Source organism: Loxodonta africana, chromosome 8 (assembly GCF_030014295.1).
Source record: "Loxodonta africana isolate mLoxAfr1 chromosome 8, mLoxAfr1.hap2, whole genome shotgun sequence".
In the NCBI taxonomy this organism is placed as follows: Eukaryota; Metazoa; Chordata; class Mammalia; order Proboscidea; family Elephantidae; genus Loxodonta; species Loxodonta africana.
In genome coordinates this window covers 116,421,851-116,436,145 of record NC_087349.1, presented here as the reverse complement: position 1 = coordinate 116,436,145, position 14,295 = coordinate 116,421,851, and the positions used below count along the sequence as shown (strand labels likewise).

The 14,295-nt window shown below is 45.3% G+C and overlaps 1 protein-coding gene across 9 annotated transcripts in view; it reads right to left on the bottom strand.

The window, feature by feature from the left end:
- Positions 1-14,295, bottom strand: part of TNS3 (tensin 3) — a 337,654-nt gene that overhangs the window by 210,108 nt on the left and 113,251 nt on the right. For 7 of the 9 annotated variants that reach the window (XM_064290241.1, XM_064290242.1, XM_064290245.1 and 4 more), the window contains 3 exons: positions 7,164-7,216; positions 3,147-3,318; positions 530-580 (listed from right to left, as the gene is read on the bottom strand). In XM_064290241.1, the coding sequence (XP_064146311.1) occupies positions 530-580; positions 3,147-3,296 (201 nt within the window). In that variant the 5' untranslated portion in view covers positions 3,297-3,318; positions 7,164-7,216. Of the gene's footprint in view, positions 1-529; positions 581-3,146; positions 3,319-7,163; positions 7,238-14,295 lie in introns of those variants that run through there. The other 2 variants (XM_064290243.1, XM_064290240.1) reach the window with 2 other exon arrangements.

Below are 14,295 nucleotides of genomic sequence, written 5' to 3'. Positions count from 1 at the left end.
AAATGTTTGTCATTGCAAATAATAATGGTGGGAAGGAGCAATTGCGACTATAACAAAGTTGCACAAGGGAGACCTCTGTGGTAACAGAAGTCTTGTATCTTGACTGGTGGTGGTTACACATATCTACACACGAGACCAAATGGCAGAGGAACCCCCCACCCCAACACACACACACACCAGTCACGCAAAACAAGTGAAGTATGAATTAGATCTGTGGGTTGTACAATATCATCTCCTGGTGTTGGTATTGTACTAGTAGTTACGAAAGACAGCATCATGGGAGAAACTGAGTGAAGTGACACAGGACTTCTCTGTACTATTATTGTAACTTCCTGTAAATCCATAATTACTTCAAAATTTAAAAAAATATAATAATTTAAAAAAACACAACAAATGGATATGAACAGTTCCTAATACCTATTATCAAGTCACATCCCACAAAGACTTTTAACAGACTATTTTTGCATGAGCTAGGTAAGCATCATCTGCATTTTATAAAACTCAGAACATGAAGCAATAAAATCCATACCTTTGGGTTAAGCTTCGTAAGGTCATATCTCTTTTCAGAAAGGTTTAATACCTACAAAGGGAAAGGAGAAAACTTTTAGACAAGTCACCTTCCTCAGAGATCAAAAGAGAAAGCACCTGCATTTTTTCATGCTGTTTGCCCTTCACGTATTGAGAATTACAAGACTACAATGCACAGATGCATGTTTGGTCACAGAACAAAAAAATAAAATCAGGATGGCATACCAAATCCTACAGGACTTGCCCTGCCCCTGGAACACAGAAGCTTACTCAGGAGAGAGGTACAGCATGGGAGAGGGCTAGCTGTGCGATGGCTGGACAGTGTGGAAGCCAACTGTCATCAAGCCAACTCTGATTCGTGGTGACCCCGCATGGGTCAGAATGGAACTGCACTCCATAAGGGTTTCAATGACAGATTTTTCGGAAGCAGATCACCACGCCTTTCTTTCGAGGCCCCTCAGTGAATACTCAAACCTCCAACCTTCTGGTTAGCAGTTGAGTGCATCAACCATTTGCACCATCCAGGGACTCCATTCCACAGTGTGCGGGCAGGACCATACCTGGAAAGTATCAGCAAGGACCGTATTCCTAATATATATATAACCAACCAAGGAAGCCAAAAAAAACAAACAAACAAACCTGTTGCCGTCAAGCCAATTCTGCTCACAGTGACCCTATAGGCCAGAGTAGAACTGCCCCATGGGGTTTCCAAGGAGCAGCTGGTGGATTTCAATTGCTGACCTTTCGGTTAGCAGCCGAATGCTTAACCACTGTACCACCAGGGTTCCAACCAACTAAGAACCACATTTTAATTTCATTGAAAAAGCAGAGATGTTTGCGGGAAGGTAGTAAATATGCAACGAAAGCGAAAAAGACCATGTTCAAGCAGCAAAAGACCTTAAAAATTCATTAAAGGCACCTCTCGTTTCAGAGACAGGATGCTGGAGGAATGCTGAGAGACTGGCCTGTTCAAAGTCACCCAGCCGGGTACTGCTTCTGCCCCACTCTAGGGCCCATGCTGATTTTTATCCCTGGCACAGGCTGCTGCTGCACATACTAAACACAATTACTTCCCAGCATGTTAGCATTATCATAGGCACAGCCCTCCTTAAAGGGTATGACCCACTAGGGAGTGACAAGACACATCACAATGGCATGGTCTCATACATGGTTTGGGGAATTGTTTTTCCCACATTTAATCGTCTGAGAATCTAATTCATGACGTTAGAGCCCTTTCAGTGTATGAGGAGAAATGCAGACCAGCCCATTCCAGGATTCTTAATCCAGGGTCTGTACAAAACGTGCCCATGTGTCTTTCTCTAGATTTTTCAAAAGGGTCTTCATCTGAAAACAAGTAGGGAACCGCTGCCCTGGCCATTTTACAGGGAAGTGGGAGGGTGTTCTGGCCCCAACTGGGCCCCATCCAGTGTCAATGGAAGAGCAGCCCAAGGCCCCAGTCTGTGGGGGATCTCTCCATGATCCCTTTGGTGAAAGCATGCGGGGATGAGAGGAGGGGATGCTGGAGAAGGGAGGTCTGAGCCTGCAGGAGGCTCAAGAAAGGTTCCAGATGAGGAGACCTACCCTGTGATCAAGGGAGAAGTCCCAGAGATAAGGGAGGGAAGTTATCAGAGGCGTGTGACTGCCAGCAGGGGTCTAGATGTCACATCTAATAGGCAGGAGATGGTAAGGACAGATGTCAGGAGGACAGACAGGGTCCTCAGTGCATCCAGGAGCTCTGATAAGCCGTACCCTGTGCCTATATAGGAGAGGTCATCCTGGAGGCCTGCACAGGTAAGACTAGGAGGGCTCCCCAGGGCACAGGTCCCAGAGCTCAAGTTCATCCATCTGCTGAGCAAGAATAATGCTGACAACATGTCCTTGTTCACTGACGGTGAGGATTAGCTTCGATACAGAGGGGGAGCTGAGAAGCTGCCTTTAGTGTAAACAATGATGCTAAGAGGAGAAGGCAGAAGAGCCAGCAGACTCTACATAGACTAGCAACAGTGAGAACAGACAATAAGGGAGCTGATCTGACAGGGAGGATCAAGAAGAGGCATTTCTTCTACTTCTCCTCCCATTTGGCTCCTCCTACCAACTTTTACACATGAGCTTTGAAAATCAACTCTATACTTGTCTCCAGGGCAGCCGCTGGCTTCTTGGGTACCCAGTCCTTTGTCTTCCTAATTTATTTTTCACGGGGAGAGTCAGAGATCACTTTTGCTACTGGTGATGCTATACCCACCCAGTGGGAGTGGCTGTCTGCAGTGATAGCCTGAGAAGAATATTCAGGCAATGGGAAAGAGGCCTGACCCGGTGGGTGATGGCCACATGCGTGCAGGAGCGGGGCAGTGGTCATCCCTGATGCAGACAGTCCCACATGGAAGTATGTCCACCTGTCCCCGCAGCAGGGCAGAGTGGTAACAGCACAGGCCAGTGCTTCCTCCTTAGTAAACTAGGGACAGGGACCGCAAAGGACCTGCCATTCACGGCGTGCCACAGCAAGTGAGGCCATGTGTATAACAGACCTGCCAATGCTGGGGCCACCTGCGGTGCCTGCACAGCGCCTCCCCAGGCCTGCTACTTTCATGCACCCCCATGCCCAGGCTCCCTACACTCACCAGGTAGTTGTCACCATGCTTGGACTTGAGCATGCGTGTGACATCCTGCAGGTTGTGGAGATAGGACTCCTCAGAGCTGCTGGCGGGGAAGGAGACAGCGATGACACGCTCTGTGATGTACGTGAGGTCCAGCTCATGGCCGTCCTCCATCGTTGGGATTGGGGTGGTCGGCCTAGGAGAGAGGAGGAGAGCTTGTCAGGAAGCAGGGACAAGGGGCCAGGAAGAGAAAAAAGAGGACAGGCAGCCAGTGTGCTGGATTTTCATACAAGCACATGGAGGGGGAATTTAACTATGTGTATGTTTCCTGAGCTGTTTTCTAATCACAGGATGACATGTAATCTAAAACAATTCCTTCAAGGTCATTTCTGGGCCATCGCAAGCTACTAACAGAGAAATACAGAAAAAGCTGTCTGCAGCAGCGAAGCATGCAGGGTGCAGTAGGCAAATACTGGGTGGTGCAAGGTTGGAGGTGGGAGTCTACCCAGAGATGGCTTGGAAGAAATGCCTGGCAAACTATTTCTAAAAACTCAGCCACTGAAAACCCTAAGGAGCACAATTATTCTCTGACACACATGAAGTCACCGTGAGTCGGGGCTGACTCCATGGCAACTGGTTTTTTAGCCCTGGTTTCCTTAGGGGTAGGGCTCTGAGAGACCTAGGTGCCCTGCAGGGAGGGAACCTCAAATCAGGCTTAAAAGTTCTTTCTGGGCAAACACAAGGCAGCTGGGAAGAAGGCCAGGCAGGGAGAATTGTATGAGCAGAGGCCAAGGCTGCAGACAGGGGAGAGCTTTACATCTTGTATGTATCAACTCATTTTTGCATATACATGCTCTCTGGGTGGGCCTGCAGCCTCCTGGGGCAGTGACGAGGGAGGGCCAGACCAAGGGGGCTCGTAGGCCCCAAGGAGGCTGGACTTGACCCTTACGGAGGGGATGAGCTGGGAAGGAATAATTAAAGAGGCTTTTTATCTATAAAGCTCATTCGGCCAGGAACAGAACTGATGGTACAGGGGTGGGGAGTAGGCAGACCCTCTACCGCAAACAGCGCTGTGCCAGCTCTGCTGAAAGCCTGTACATGGGCGAGCCAGGGGCGCATGGGATGCCGAAAAGTAAGCCTGCCAGGTGGCTGTGCTGCGTCCAGGTAGGAGACCATGAGTCATGGGAGGAGGAACTGGACTCAAAGGCAGAAATGGCCAGGTTGCATTGTTGTCGTTGTTGTTAGGTGCCTTCGAGTTGGTTCGACTCATAGCGACCCTATGTACAACAGAATGAAACACTGCCCGGTCCTGCGCCATCCTCGCAATCGTGGCTATGCTTGAGCCCACTGCTGCAGCCACTGTGTCAATCCATCTCATCAAAGGTGTTCCTCTTTTTTGCTGACCCTCTACTTTACCAAGCATAACATCTTTCTCCACGGACTGATCCCTCCTGATAAAATGTCTTAAGTATGTGAAACGCAGTCTCGCCATCCTTGCTTCTAAGGAGCATTCTGGCTGTACTTCTTCCAAGACAGATGTGTTTGTTTTTTTTCTGCAGTCCATGGTATATTCAATATCCTTCACTAACGTGAAAATTCAAAGGCATCAATTCTTTTTCGGTCTTCCTTATTCATTGTTCAGCTTTCAAATGCACATGAGGGGATCAAAAACACCACGACTTGGGTCAGGCGCAACTTAGTCTTCAAGGTGACATCTTTGCTTTTTAACACTTCAAGCTCACAGAATTTTAGGACTTGGCGATGACTGGTTCTCTGTGGGGGGAGAGCAAGGAGCCGGGCATGACTCCTGTGACAAGGACCTCTGCAGCCTTCTGCTCTGTGCCAACTGTGGTTCCCAGCAATGTGACCCTCCTACCCTCATACACAAGGACCCCGTGGCCTCCTGGGGCCTCCCAGGGCTCCAGCCAGCACAGGCCTCTGAAAGGTGTGACCACAGGGCGAGGTTCAGGCTGGAGTGAATGCAGCCACAGAGCTGTATTCTCACAAGGCTGCCCTGGCTCCAAGCCTGACCACAAATCATTCTGAGCAATGTCCTTGGACAGTTCATGGAAAATGAGTTGATACATAACTGGAATGAGATTCACTGCAGTTCACTGCTGGGCAAAAAATGACAACCTTCTCACTATCCAGCAAGAAGGGATTGGTTAAATAAACAGTATGCTATACAGCCTTTGAAACAATGATATTGCTATATATACGTAGAATGTGGGTAGATAGATGGGCAGAGAGACTGAATAAAACCCAATGGGAATATTAAAAAAAAAAAGATGCTGGCTCATGATGATCCCACGTGTCAAAGTAGGACTGTTCTCCATAAGGTTGGCTGATTTTTCAGGCCTTTCTTCCCAGGATCCTCTGGCTAGAATTGAACCTCCTTTCAGTTAGTAGCCCAGGGCATTAACCATTTGCACTTCCCAGCAATTCCAGTGGGAATGCAGAATCTGATAAATATCAGGTTACGAAACGACACAGCAACATCCCCTTCCCCTAAGAGAGAATGTGAATGTGTGTTTGTATGTGTTCATGTTTCATGCACAGGAAGAAAATGTTTGGAAGGATAAGGGGGGATTACAGATGACTTTTACACATTCTTCACATTTTCTACCTTTCCTGAATAATTTCCAATATGCATATTTTAGTTTAACAATGAGGGAAAACAAGTTGGGGGAATAAAAGCTTTGGGGATGAGTTTACAGGCACAAGACAGGCAGAGGCCTCCTCTTTGTGGGCACACTGGGCAGAGTGCTTGCGCACCTCAGGTCCAGCCCAGCTACCTTGGGTACAAGTTCCTGAGGTGCTGGTGGAGAATGTAGATATGCTGGTCCTGCCCCCTAGAAGCCCATCACATGAGAAAGAGGCAGGATCTGAGCTTCCAGTGTTGCCATCAAGAAGGGATGAGGCCTAGTGACATATATGAGGCCACCAGCAAGCTGCTGGGGATCACAGGTCCAGAGCGCCATCCCAAGAGAGGTTGTAAGAGGGCCGAGAGTGTATGAATGGAATGGAGAAAATGGGCCCAGAGCATCTGGATGGAATGGAGACAACAGGCCCAGAGCAGGAGGAGTAAGGGTCCATGGGAGCGGTACTGAGGCACAAAACCAAGATGGCAACAGCGAGGAGCAAAGCCTGAGAAGGAAGGCAGGAGAGGCACTTGGTTGGTTGGTGAATTCATCAAAGGGGCCATCACTGGCTGTTGTTTGCCTTTTATTACTCCTATTATAATTTTTTTTTTAATTATGAAAAAGTTTAAAAACAACAACAACAAAAAAATAGTTTAATAAATCCTCATTAGCCCATCACCCACCTTCAAAATTATCGACACATGGCCAACTTGTTCCCACCTATATTTCCAAATATTTCTTCCACCACTTAGTCTTTTGAAGCAAATCCCAGTTATATCATTTCATTTATAAATACTTTGTATTTATTTCTAAAATATAAGAATGCTTTTTACAAATATCTGTAAGGCTCTTATCACACTAAAGAACCTCAACATCATCAAATATCCCATATCATGTTGTTTATTTTACACAGTGAATTTATTCAAATCAGGAGCCCAAAAATTAACACAGGTTTTTTTTTTTTCTCCACCTCAGACATGGACACAAAAGAATTCTGATTATTTTTAAAATTTAAATCATATTTTTGAACACTGGTATATAAAAAAATAATGTATCTCCTAAGCCAAAGTCAATCAACGAAGAGGGGCTCCTGGCCAAGGGCGGTCTCTCGGGGGCACCTCCCCTGAAGGAGGCACAGGGGGCTGTCTCCTCAGATGCTACAGTCAACTCTGGTATTCTTCCCAACCCACCCCCCCACCCCAAAAGTCATATTTTTACAATCAAACCACTCACCACTCTTATGTCTAAAATGCCATGAGATCACATCCACAAAAAGGGGCATAAACTGTTACCTTTGGGCACTTATTTTTAAAATTAAAAAGAAACTACCACAGAATAAATTAATACCCACCCTAGTTTCCCAGGGAGGCTCAAGGAGGACCTGGGGACATGGACTCACCTGGGCTTCCTATGCTGGCAGGGTGGTGCTGTGGACAGGGAGCTCCCAGAAGCCTGCAAATCACAAGAGCGGGTTGTGTGAGTTTCCTTCTGCAGGTTCTCATGTTCACATGCCGCAGAGAAGGAACAATGACAGCTGCGCCGTGGCTTAATCATAAACGGCAAGTCAAACACTGGTTAACTCACAGCCCATTTTATCACCTCAGAAGGGTCCCCACCGTATCAACGCATTTCCACCCCACAACTTCCGATCGCCAAGTCACACAATTCCATTAACAGACAATAGGAAGGGTTTAGGGGCTTCCCTGGTGTAACAGCAGGAATATCCCTCCAGTCAGGACAAGGAAGTGAAGAGTCATTAGACACATGTAAACTGCTTTCCTCACTTAAATAGCAGGCACTCAATAAATGTCAGTCATTATTACTATTTATTATTGTTTACTTGAAAAAACCAATGAATGATTTTCAGGGAATTCTCAATTACCCGCTCATTTGTTTAAGCCTATCCAACAGGGAGAAAAGCATCAGGATATAATTACTTCACGGTTTATATAACCCTTCCATGTATATACTGTTTTAGGAGGTATGCCCAGCAACCTGACAATATAATAACAAACTGCTAATAAGCCATGTTCAATCCTCTTATCACGATGAATATACTTTATAATGTCCTGGAAGGCCAGGTTTGAATTTAGAGTTCTCTTATTCCATGAAGATGGAAAGAACCAGGCCCAAAGCCTGACTCATCCCCCTTCTTTTCCTATTCCACCTCTGTCCTGCATCATGAGGGACCTGGTTCACACCTGTGTGGACACTATAGCCTGCACATCCCAATCCCCACGGCCGCCCCCGAGAATGGATGTAGGAAAGAGGCCCACCTGGAAGCGGGCTACAGGACATTTGGGCAGGGCATCTCAAAACCTCTGGTATCCTCAGCATGGTCAGGAGGGGGAGGTGGGGAGCAGGCTCCTGCTGGCACTTTCCATTGGCCCCAAGGACCCACAGTTCAAGAGAGGAGATCCAGGGTAGGGCCCTCTTCTAAAGGCCTCAGAGTGGCAGTAGGCACACTCCTACCCTCTCAGCTCTTCCCTCGCTTCCATAACCAGAGCATACAACAATCATGACAGAAACCCTGCCCTTGCTACTCCACAAGCCACACTTGTTTTGTTTTAATAGTGCCCAAAATTCTATGGATTGTCAAACTACAACAAGTTTATTTGGGGCTTAAAAGGGCTTTATGTCTTTGAAGATGTCAAGAACATTCTGAATGGGATTTTTAACTAATGAGAAGGAGTTTATGTAACCAAATACCAGAGACCAGACCTGGCCCCTGGACAATGTTGTCCCACCATCTCAGTTAATTACTGTGTCTAGACAGAGCCCTGGTGGTGTAGTAGTTAAGAGCTCGGCTGCTAAGCAAAAGGTTGGCAGTTGGAATCCATCAGCCACTCCTTGGAAACTCTATGAGGCAGTTCTACCCTGTCCTATAGGGTCGCTATGAGTCAGAACTGACATGATGGCACCTAACAACAACAACAACTAACAACACGCAAAGAAGAAAATGAGCAGAGCCTGCTGGCTACCCAGTCTTCCCACTCCTCAGCTTGAGGAGGGCAGGTGTGAGCCAGGGAGTGGCGTCATGTCCACATGTTGCAGACCTCTCACCTGCCATGATGCCACTAGCCCTGTGATGGAAGTCTTGTGTCTTCCCCCTTCCCTGACATTCTAGAAGCTCTAACTCTAGGAGTTACTAACCTTTTTAAACCCCAAATAGGCAGCTGGAGCTCAACTCTGAAAATAAATACTTTACCTGACAATCTGTATGCCACAGGCACTCTAGAAACGCCACCCTGGCTATGAATCCTGGTCCTACCCCTTCCTCGTGGGGTAACCTCAAGACAGCACTGGCTCCCCGTTTCCTCCTCTGTCCACATACCCACACAAGGCAACATGCACACAAGCAGCTGAGCAATAAGAGAGTGGCAGGAAAGAATGATTGGGCCTGAAGCTTGAGGGTGCTGTATCAAGGAAGGTAGAACATAAGTATAAACACAGTACAGCTTGCTGAGCTGTGGAGCAGGTACTAAAGTTTTAAACCTCTAAAGAGGCTGGAATTTGAAGGATAAGTAACAGAAAGGATAGAAAAAGGCAGACCAGTAGATCTGGAATTCTGTGTGTAGTTCACCACACATTATTGTCAGAGGGCAAGCCTGCACAAGTGCACAGTGAGACTTCACAAGACCTAACAGGCAGCAAGTGATGACAAGTGATAGCTAATAGAGATACCGGGGGTCATTCGAGGATGGCAGGGATAGGAGTTGAGACATGGGTAAACATGCAAAAAAGGAAAATGTGACCCAAAATCAAGGGGAGAAAAAAGAGTATAGAAAAAATAAAACTCAAGATAATCCTGATTATTAATTAGGAATTATCAAAAAAATTATTTTCACACAGGGAACCCGGGGTGGAAAGGGAGACTGTGCTATTACATAGCAGGGATTGCATCTAACGTTACAAAACAATGTGTATAAATTTTTATATGAGAAATTAACTTGAGGTGTAAACTTTCACCTAAAGCACAAAAGAAAAAAAAAAAAGACTTGCAGAGGCAGAGCCAACATAGTGCCCTAGACAGATGTGTCATGCCATCCCTCCCCAGCAGAGACCAGAAAAACTAAGTAAAACAGATACAAACATCAATCGTGGAGTCCTAAGCATCAAATGAGGGGATAAAGATCTAGATTAAACACCGAGTAGAAGAAGAAACTAACAAAAAACAGAGAACGAGGAGAGATACAGAGCAGAGGCCCTCTGCCAGCTAACACTACAGAGTCACCATCTTGGAACGCAGCCAGCAACGACTCTGGACAGGGAGTACAGGAAGGCAACTTCACAGAGTTCTCAACAGGAGACAGAGCACCTGGTAATCAGAGAAACACATTTTCCCACCCCTCACCCTCCTGATGAGTAGATGCAAAAACCCTCCCATCCTGGCAGCCCACACCACTGAGGCCCACAATACGAGATCTCCCTCCCTCCTACCCCTTCCCATCAAGTAGATTTTTTTTCCTCTTTCTTCTTTTCCTTTCTTTACACCTAGCCCCATACACCACCTCCCCCACTTTCTGCCAGCCCCGCAGTACTGCTGCAGCTAGAGAGCCACCAGTCTGCTGTCGCCCTGGTTCTGCCCCACCCCCACCCACCAGCTCCCACTGTGCCATTTTTTTTTCCTTTTTTATCCTTCTTTCTTTTCTTTTTATCCTTCCACATGGCCCTGTACATCACCTCCCCTGCTTCCCATCAATCTTCGGGTCTGCCCCACCCCCACTTACCAGCCCCCACTGATCTGTCAGTTGTTTTTTTTTTATTTTATTTTTTATTTTTTTCTCTTTCTTTTCTTTCTCCCTTCTACCTAGCCCCATATGTAACCTCCCCCATGTTCCTGCTGGACCCAGACAGTACCAGGCCCAGACCACCAGACCTCCCACCACTAAACAGTGGAAAGCAAACCTGTACCACTCCCGATCTGACACTCCTGCCTATCTGGCAAGGGGCTGTGAATGCTCCCACACCACTGGACCAACATCAGGAGGCAGACAACAGCTGCCCAGTCCACCCTCAGCCACCTCACCAAAACCAGCATACAGCAAAGTGGGCTCAGCCTACCTGCTGCTGCCCTGCCCACCCAGACAAGGTGAGGAGAGCTATCATGCCCACAGACAAATCCATGGACACCACATTGTTTGAGGGAAAATCAGAGAAAAGAATGAAGAAAACCTAAGAATTATGTGGGACACAATGGAGAGCAAAAGTTTGTGCACAATTGGAGTTTCAGAACAGGGAAAGAAAATGGAAAACACACAGAAGATTGTTGAAGATTTACTGGCAGCAAGTTTCCCAAATATGAAAGATGAAAAGCTGATGATCCAAGAAGTTCAACAAACCCCATACAGGATAGACCCCAAAGGAAAGTCACCAAGACAATTGTAATCACACTTGCCAAAAGCAAAGACAAAGAATCCTGAGAGCTGCTCAAGAAAAACAAAAAGTCACTTACAAAGGGGAAACAATAAGACTAAACTCTGATTGCTCAGCAGAAACTATGCAGGCAAGAAGGCAATGGGATGACATATATAAAACCTTGAAAGAAAAAAAAATTCTTAACAAGAATAATATATCCTGCAAAACTCTCTCTAATAAAAAAAAAAAAAAGTGAAATTAGGACATTTCCAGGTGTGCAGAATTAAGAGAATTTGTAAAAACCAAACCAATCTTATAAGAAATACTAAAGGAAGTCCTTCACTTAGAAAACTAACAACATCAGACAATGTCTGGAAAGCTGGACAAATACACACAAGGAACATGGATGGAGTGGAAGGGAAAGGGGAAGAATGCTGACACATTGCAACCAATGTCACGAAAAATTTGTGTATAAATTTTTGAGTGAGAAACTAATTTGAGCTGTAAACTTTCACCTAAAGCACAAGAAAAAATTTTCTTAATGACTTTCAAACAGCTATGTTAAATACAATAAAAGTACTATAGGGAAAGATGGGGACTCTAAGCAGTGACAAAGAAACTCTAAAAAAGATAGAACAAATGGAAGCTCTACCACACCATGTACAATATCTGACATGGAAAATTTACTGGGCAGGCAAACAGGGCACTAAATATAACAGGAGAAGCAAGTGTTAGTGAACTTGAACACAGTCCAATAGAAATTATCAAACCCAAAGAAGAGGAAGAAAGCACAGTGGTTTAAAAAAAAAAAAAAGAAAGAAAGACTCAGTGACCAGTGTTAAATTATCAAGTTGTATAAGGTACATGTGGAATACTGATGGTACAAACTATTGATGCACTCAGCTGCTAGCCGAAAGGTTGGAGGTTCACGTCCACTCCAATGCACTTTGGAAGAGAGGCCTGTAGATCAATATCCAACATTTCAGCCAACGAATACTCTATGGAGCACACTTCTACTCCGATACCATGCATCAGAATTGACTCAATGGCAACTGGCTTTTTATAACATACATGTAATTGGAACTTCATGGAAGGGAAAAGAAAGAATTTCTCAGAAAAAGAATTGAAGAATGACAGTCAAAGCATGACAGTCAAAGCTTGCTGAAATTTGTTGTAACACATCAACCTATTGATCCCAAAAGACTAGTGGACAACTTTTGGTGTTTGTGTGCCGCTGGCTCGATTCTGACTTATGGTGACCCTGTAGGACAGAGAACTAACTGCCCCTTGGGGTTTCCTATGCTGTAGTCCTCACATGGAGAAAAGTGCTGGATCTTTTCTCTCATGGAACCACTGGGTAGGTTCTAATCACCAACCTTTGGGTTAGCAGCTGAGAGCTTTAACCATTGCAGCACAATGATGCCACACATAATAATCACATTCCTGAAAATTTAAGATAAGAAAAAACATGCTAAAAGAAGCCAGAATAAAGGACACATACTTAAAGAGGAACAAATAAATGAATTATAGCTGTCTTTCTGTCGCGAAAAAGAGAAAAATAAATACAATGAAATAACATCTTTAAAGTGCTGGGACAGCAACAACAATACCATCAACAACAAATACTATTGAGAGAATATGCTTCCAGCAGACCTCCGCTACAAGAGACATTAAAGGAAGTGCTTCTAATAGCAGAGAAATGATACCAAATGGAAATTCAGATCTGTACAAAGGAACAGAGAGCACCAAAAATAGTTGATATAGATGTTGTTGTTCTTAGTTGCCGTCAAGTCAATTCCAACTTATGGTGACCCCATGTGTGCAGAGCAGAGCTGCTCCATAGGGTTCTGGAAGCAGTTCACCAGGCCTGTTTTCCAAGTCACCTCTGGATGGGTTTCAACAGCCAATATTTCCACTAGTAGTTGAATGTTTAACCATCTGTGCCACCCAGAGATTCCTAAACACACGGATAAATTTTAAAAAAGGAAAGCAGGTAGGCATACATCATGAGACCAGAAGAACTAGATGATGCCCAGCTACCACAGAAGAATCCTGATCAAAAGGGGGAGAAAATATAAAACAGAATCTCAAATTCTCAATGAGATCCAGACTTTCTGGAGCCAGTGAGGCTGGATGAACCCCTGAAGCTTTGCCCTGAGATAATCTTTATACCTTAACCCTCAAACCAAAACTATCCCTTGAAGTAGTCTTTGAATCAGACAATAATTTAGCTTACTTAGAAAAGTATGTCTGCCTTGAGCACTCTGCTCTTGAAAAGAATTATCTATGTGGGATCAAGTTAACAGCAGCATCTCAAAAGGTGAGATGATAAGCTTAGGGAGCAGTAAGTTTGTTAATGGTAGTGGAATAATTTGGAAAAGGATAACAAGAATGGTTGCACAACTTGAAGAACGTAATTAAAGTATCCAAGTTGAAAATGTAGAAGTTGTTAAATTGGTGTATATTTTGCTGTGTATATTTTCACCAAAAACTAAGAGAGAGAGAGAACACAGGTGGGCAAAGTGAGCTGCCACTACATACAAGTGGGCACTCAAATCCTTTGTCTCAGGAAAACGTCCCATGAAGAAGGTTGTGCTGTGTTTCTTATTGCCTTCCATACTTAATTGAGGAGACAGGCAAGTTTCTTTAAAAATCTGCTCAGATCTATCACTCACAGCTTCCTCACACTCTTTGCATTAAGAATAACTCATGCGCGCACGCGCACAGCCACACACACGTGGCTCCTGGGCTTTTTAACTTGCGAAGCTTTCTTACGTATGGTCACTTTTCTTTCCTCCAACGGTATTGCACCAGTGATGGCTGTCAACACCTCATATTACAGATAAGCAAAGCAAGGATCATGGAGGACAATTCACGTCCAAGTCTATACCAACAGTCAGCTGGGAGGGTACAGCCTGGGCACCTCAAATTAACCTATCTATTCTCAGGAGCCTTGGTGGCGTAATGGTTAAGAGCTTGGCTGCTAACCAGAAGGTTGGCAGTTTCGAATCCACCAGCAGCTCTTTAGAAACCCTATGTCCTACAGGGTTGCTATGAGTCAGAACCAACTTGACGGCACCTAACAAAAACGTCTATTCTCAAGAAAATGCTGAGTAGGCCGGTATGGAAAACCCAGGAAAGGGAAACGGGTCTACTTGAACCCCTCCTGTTCC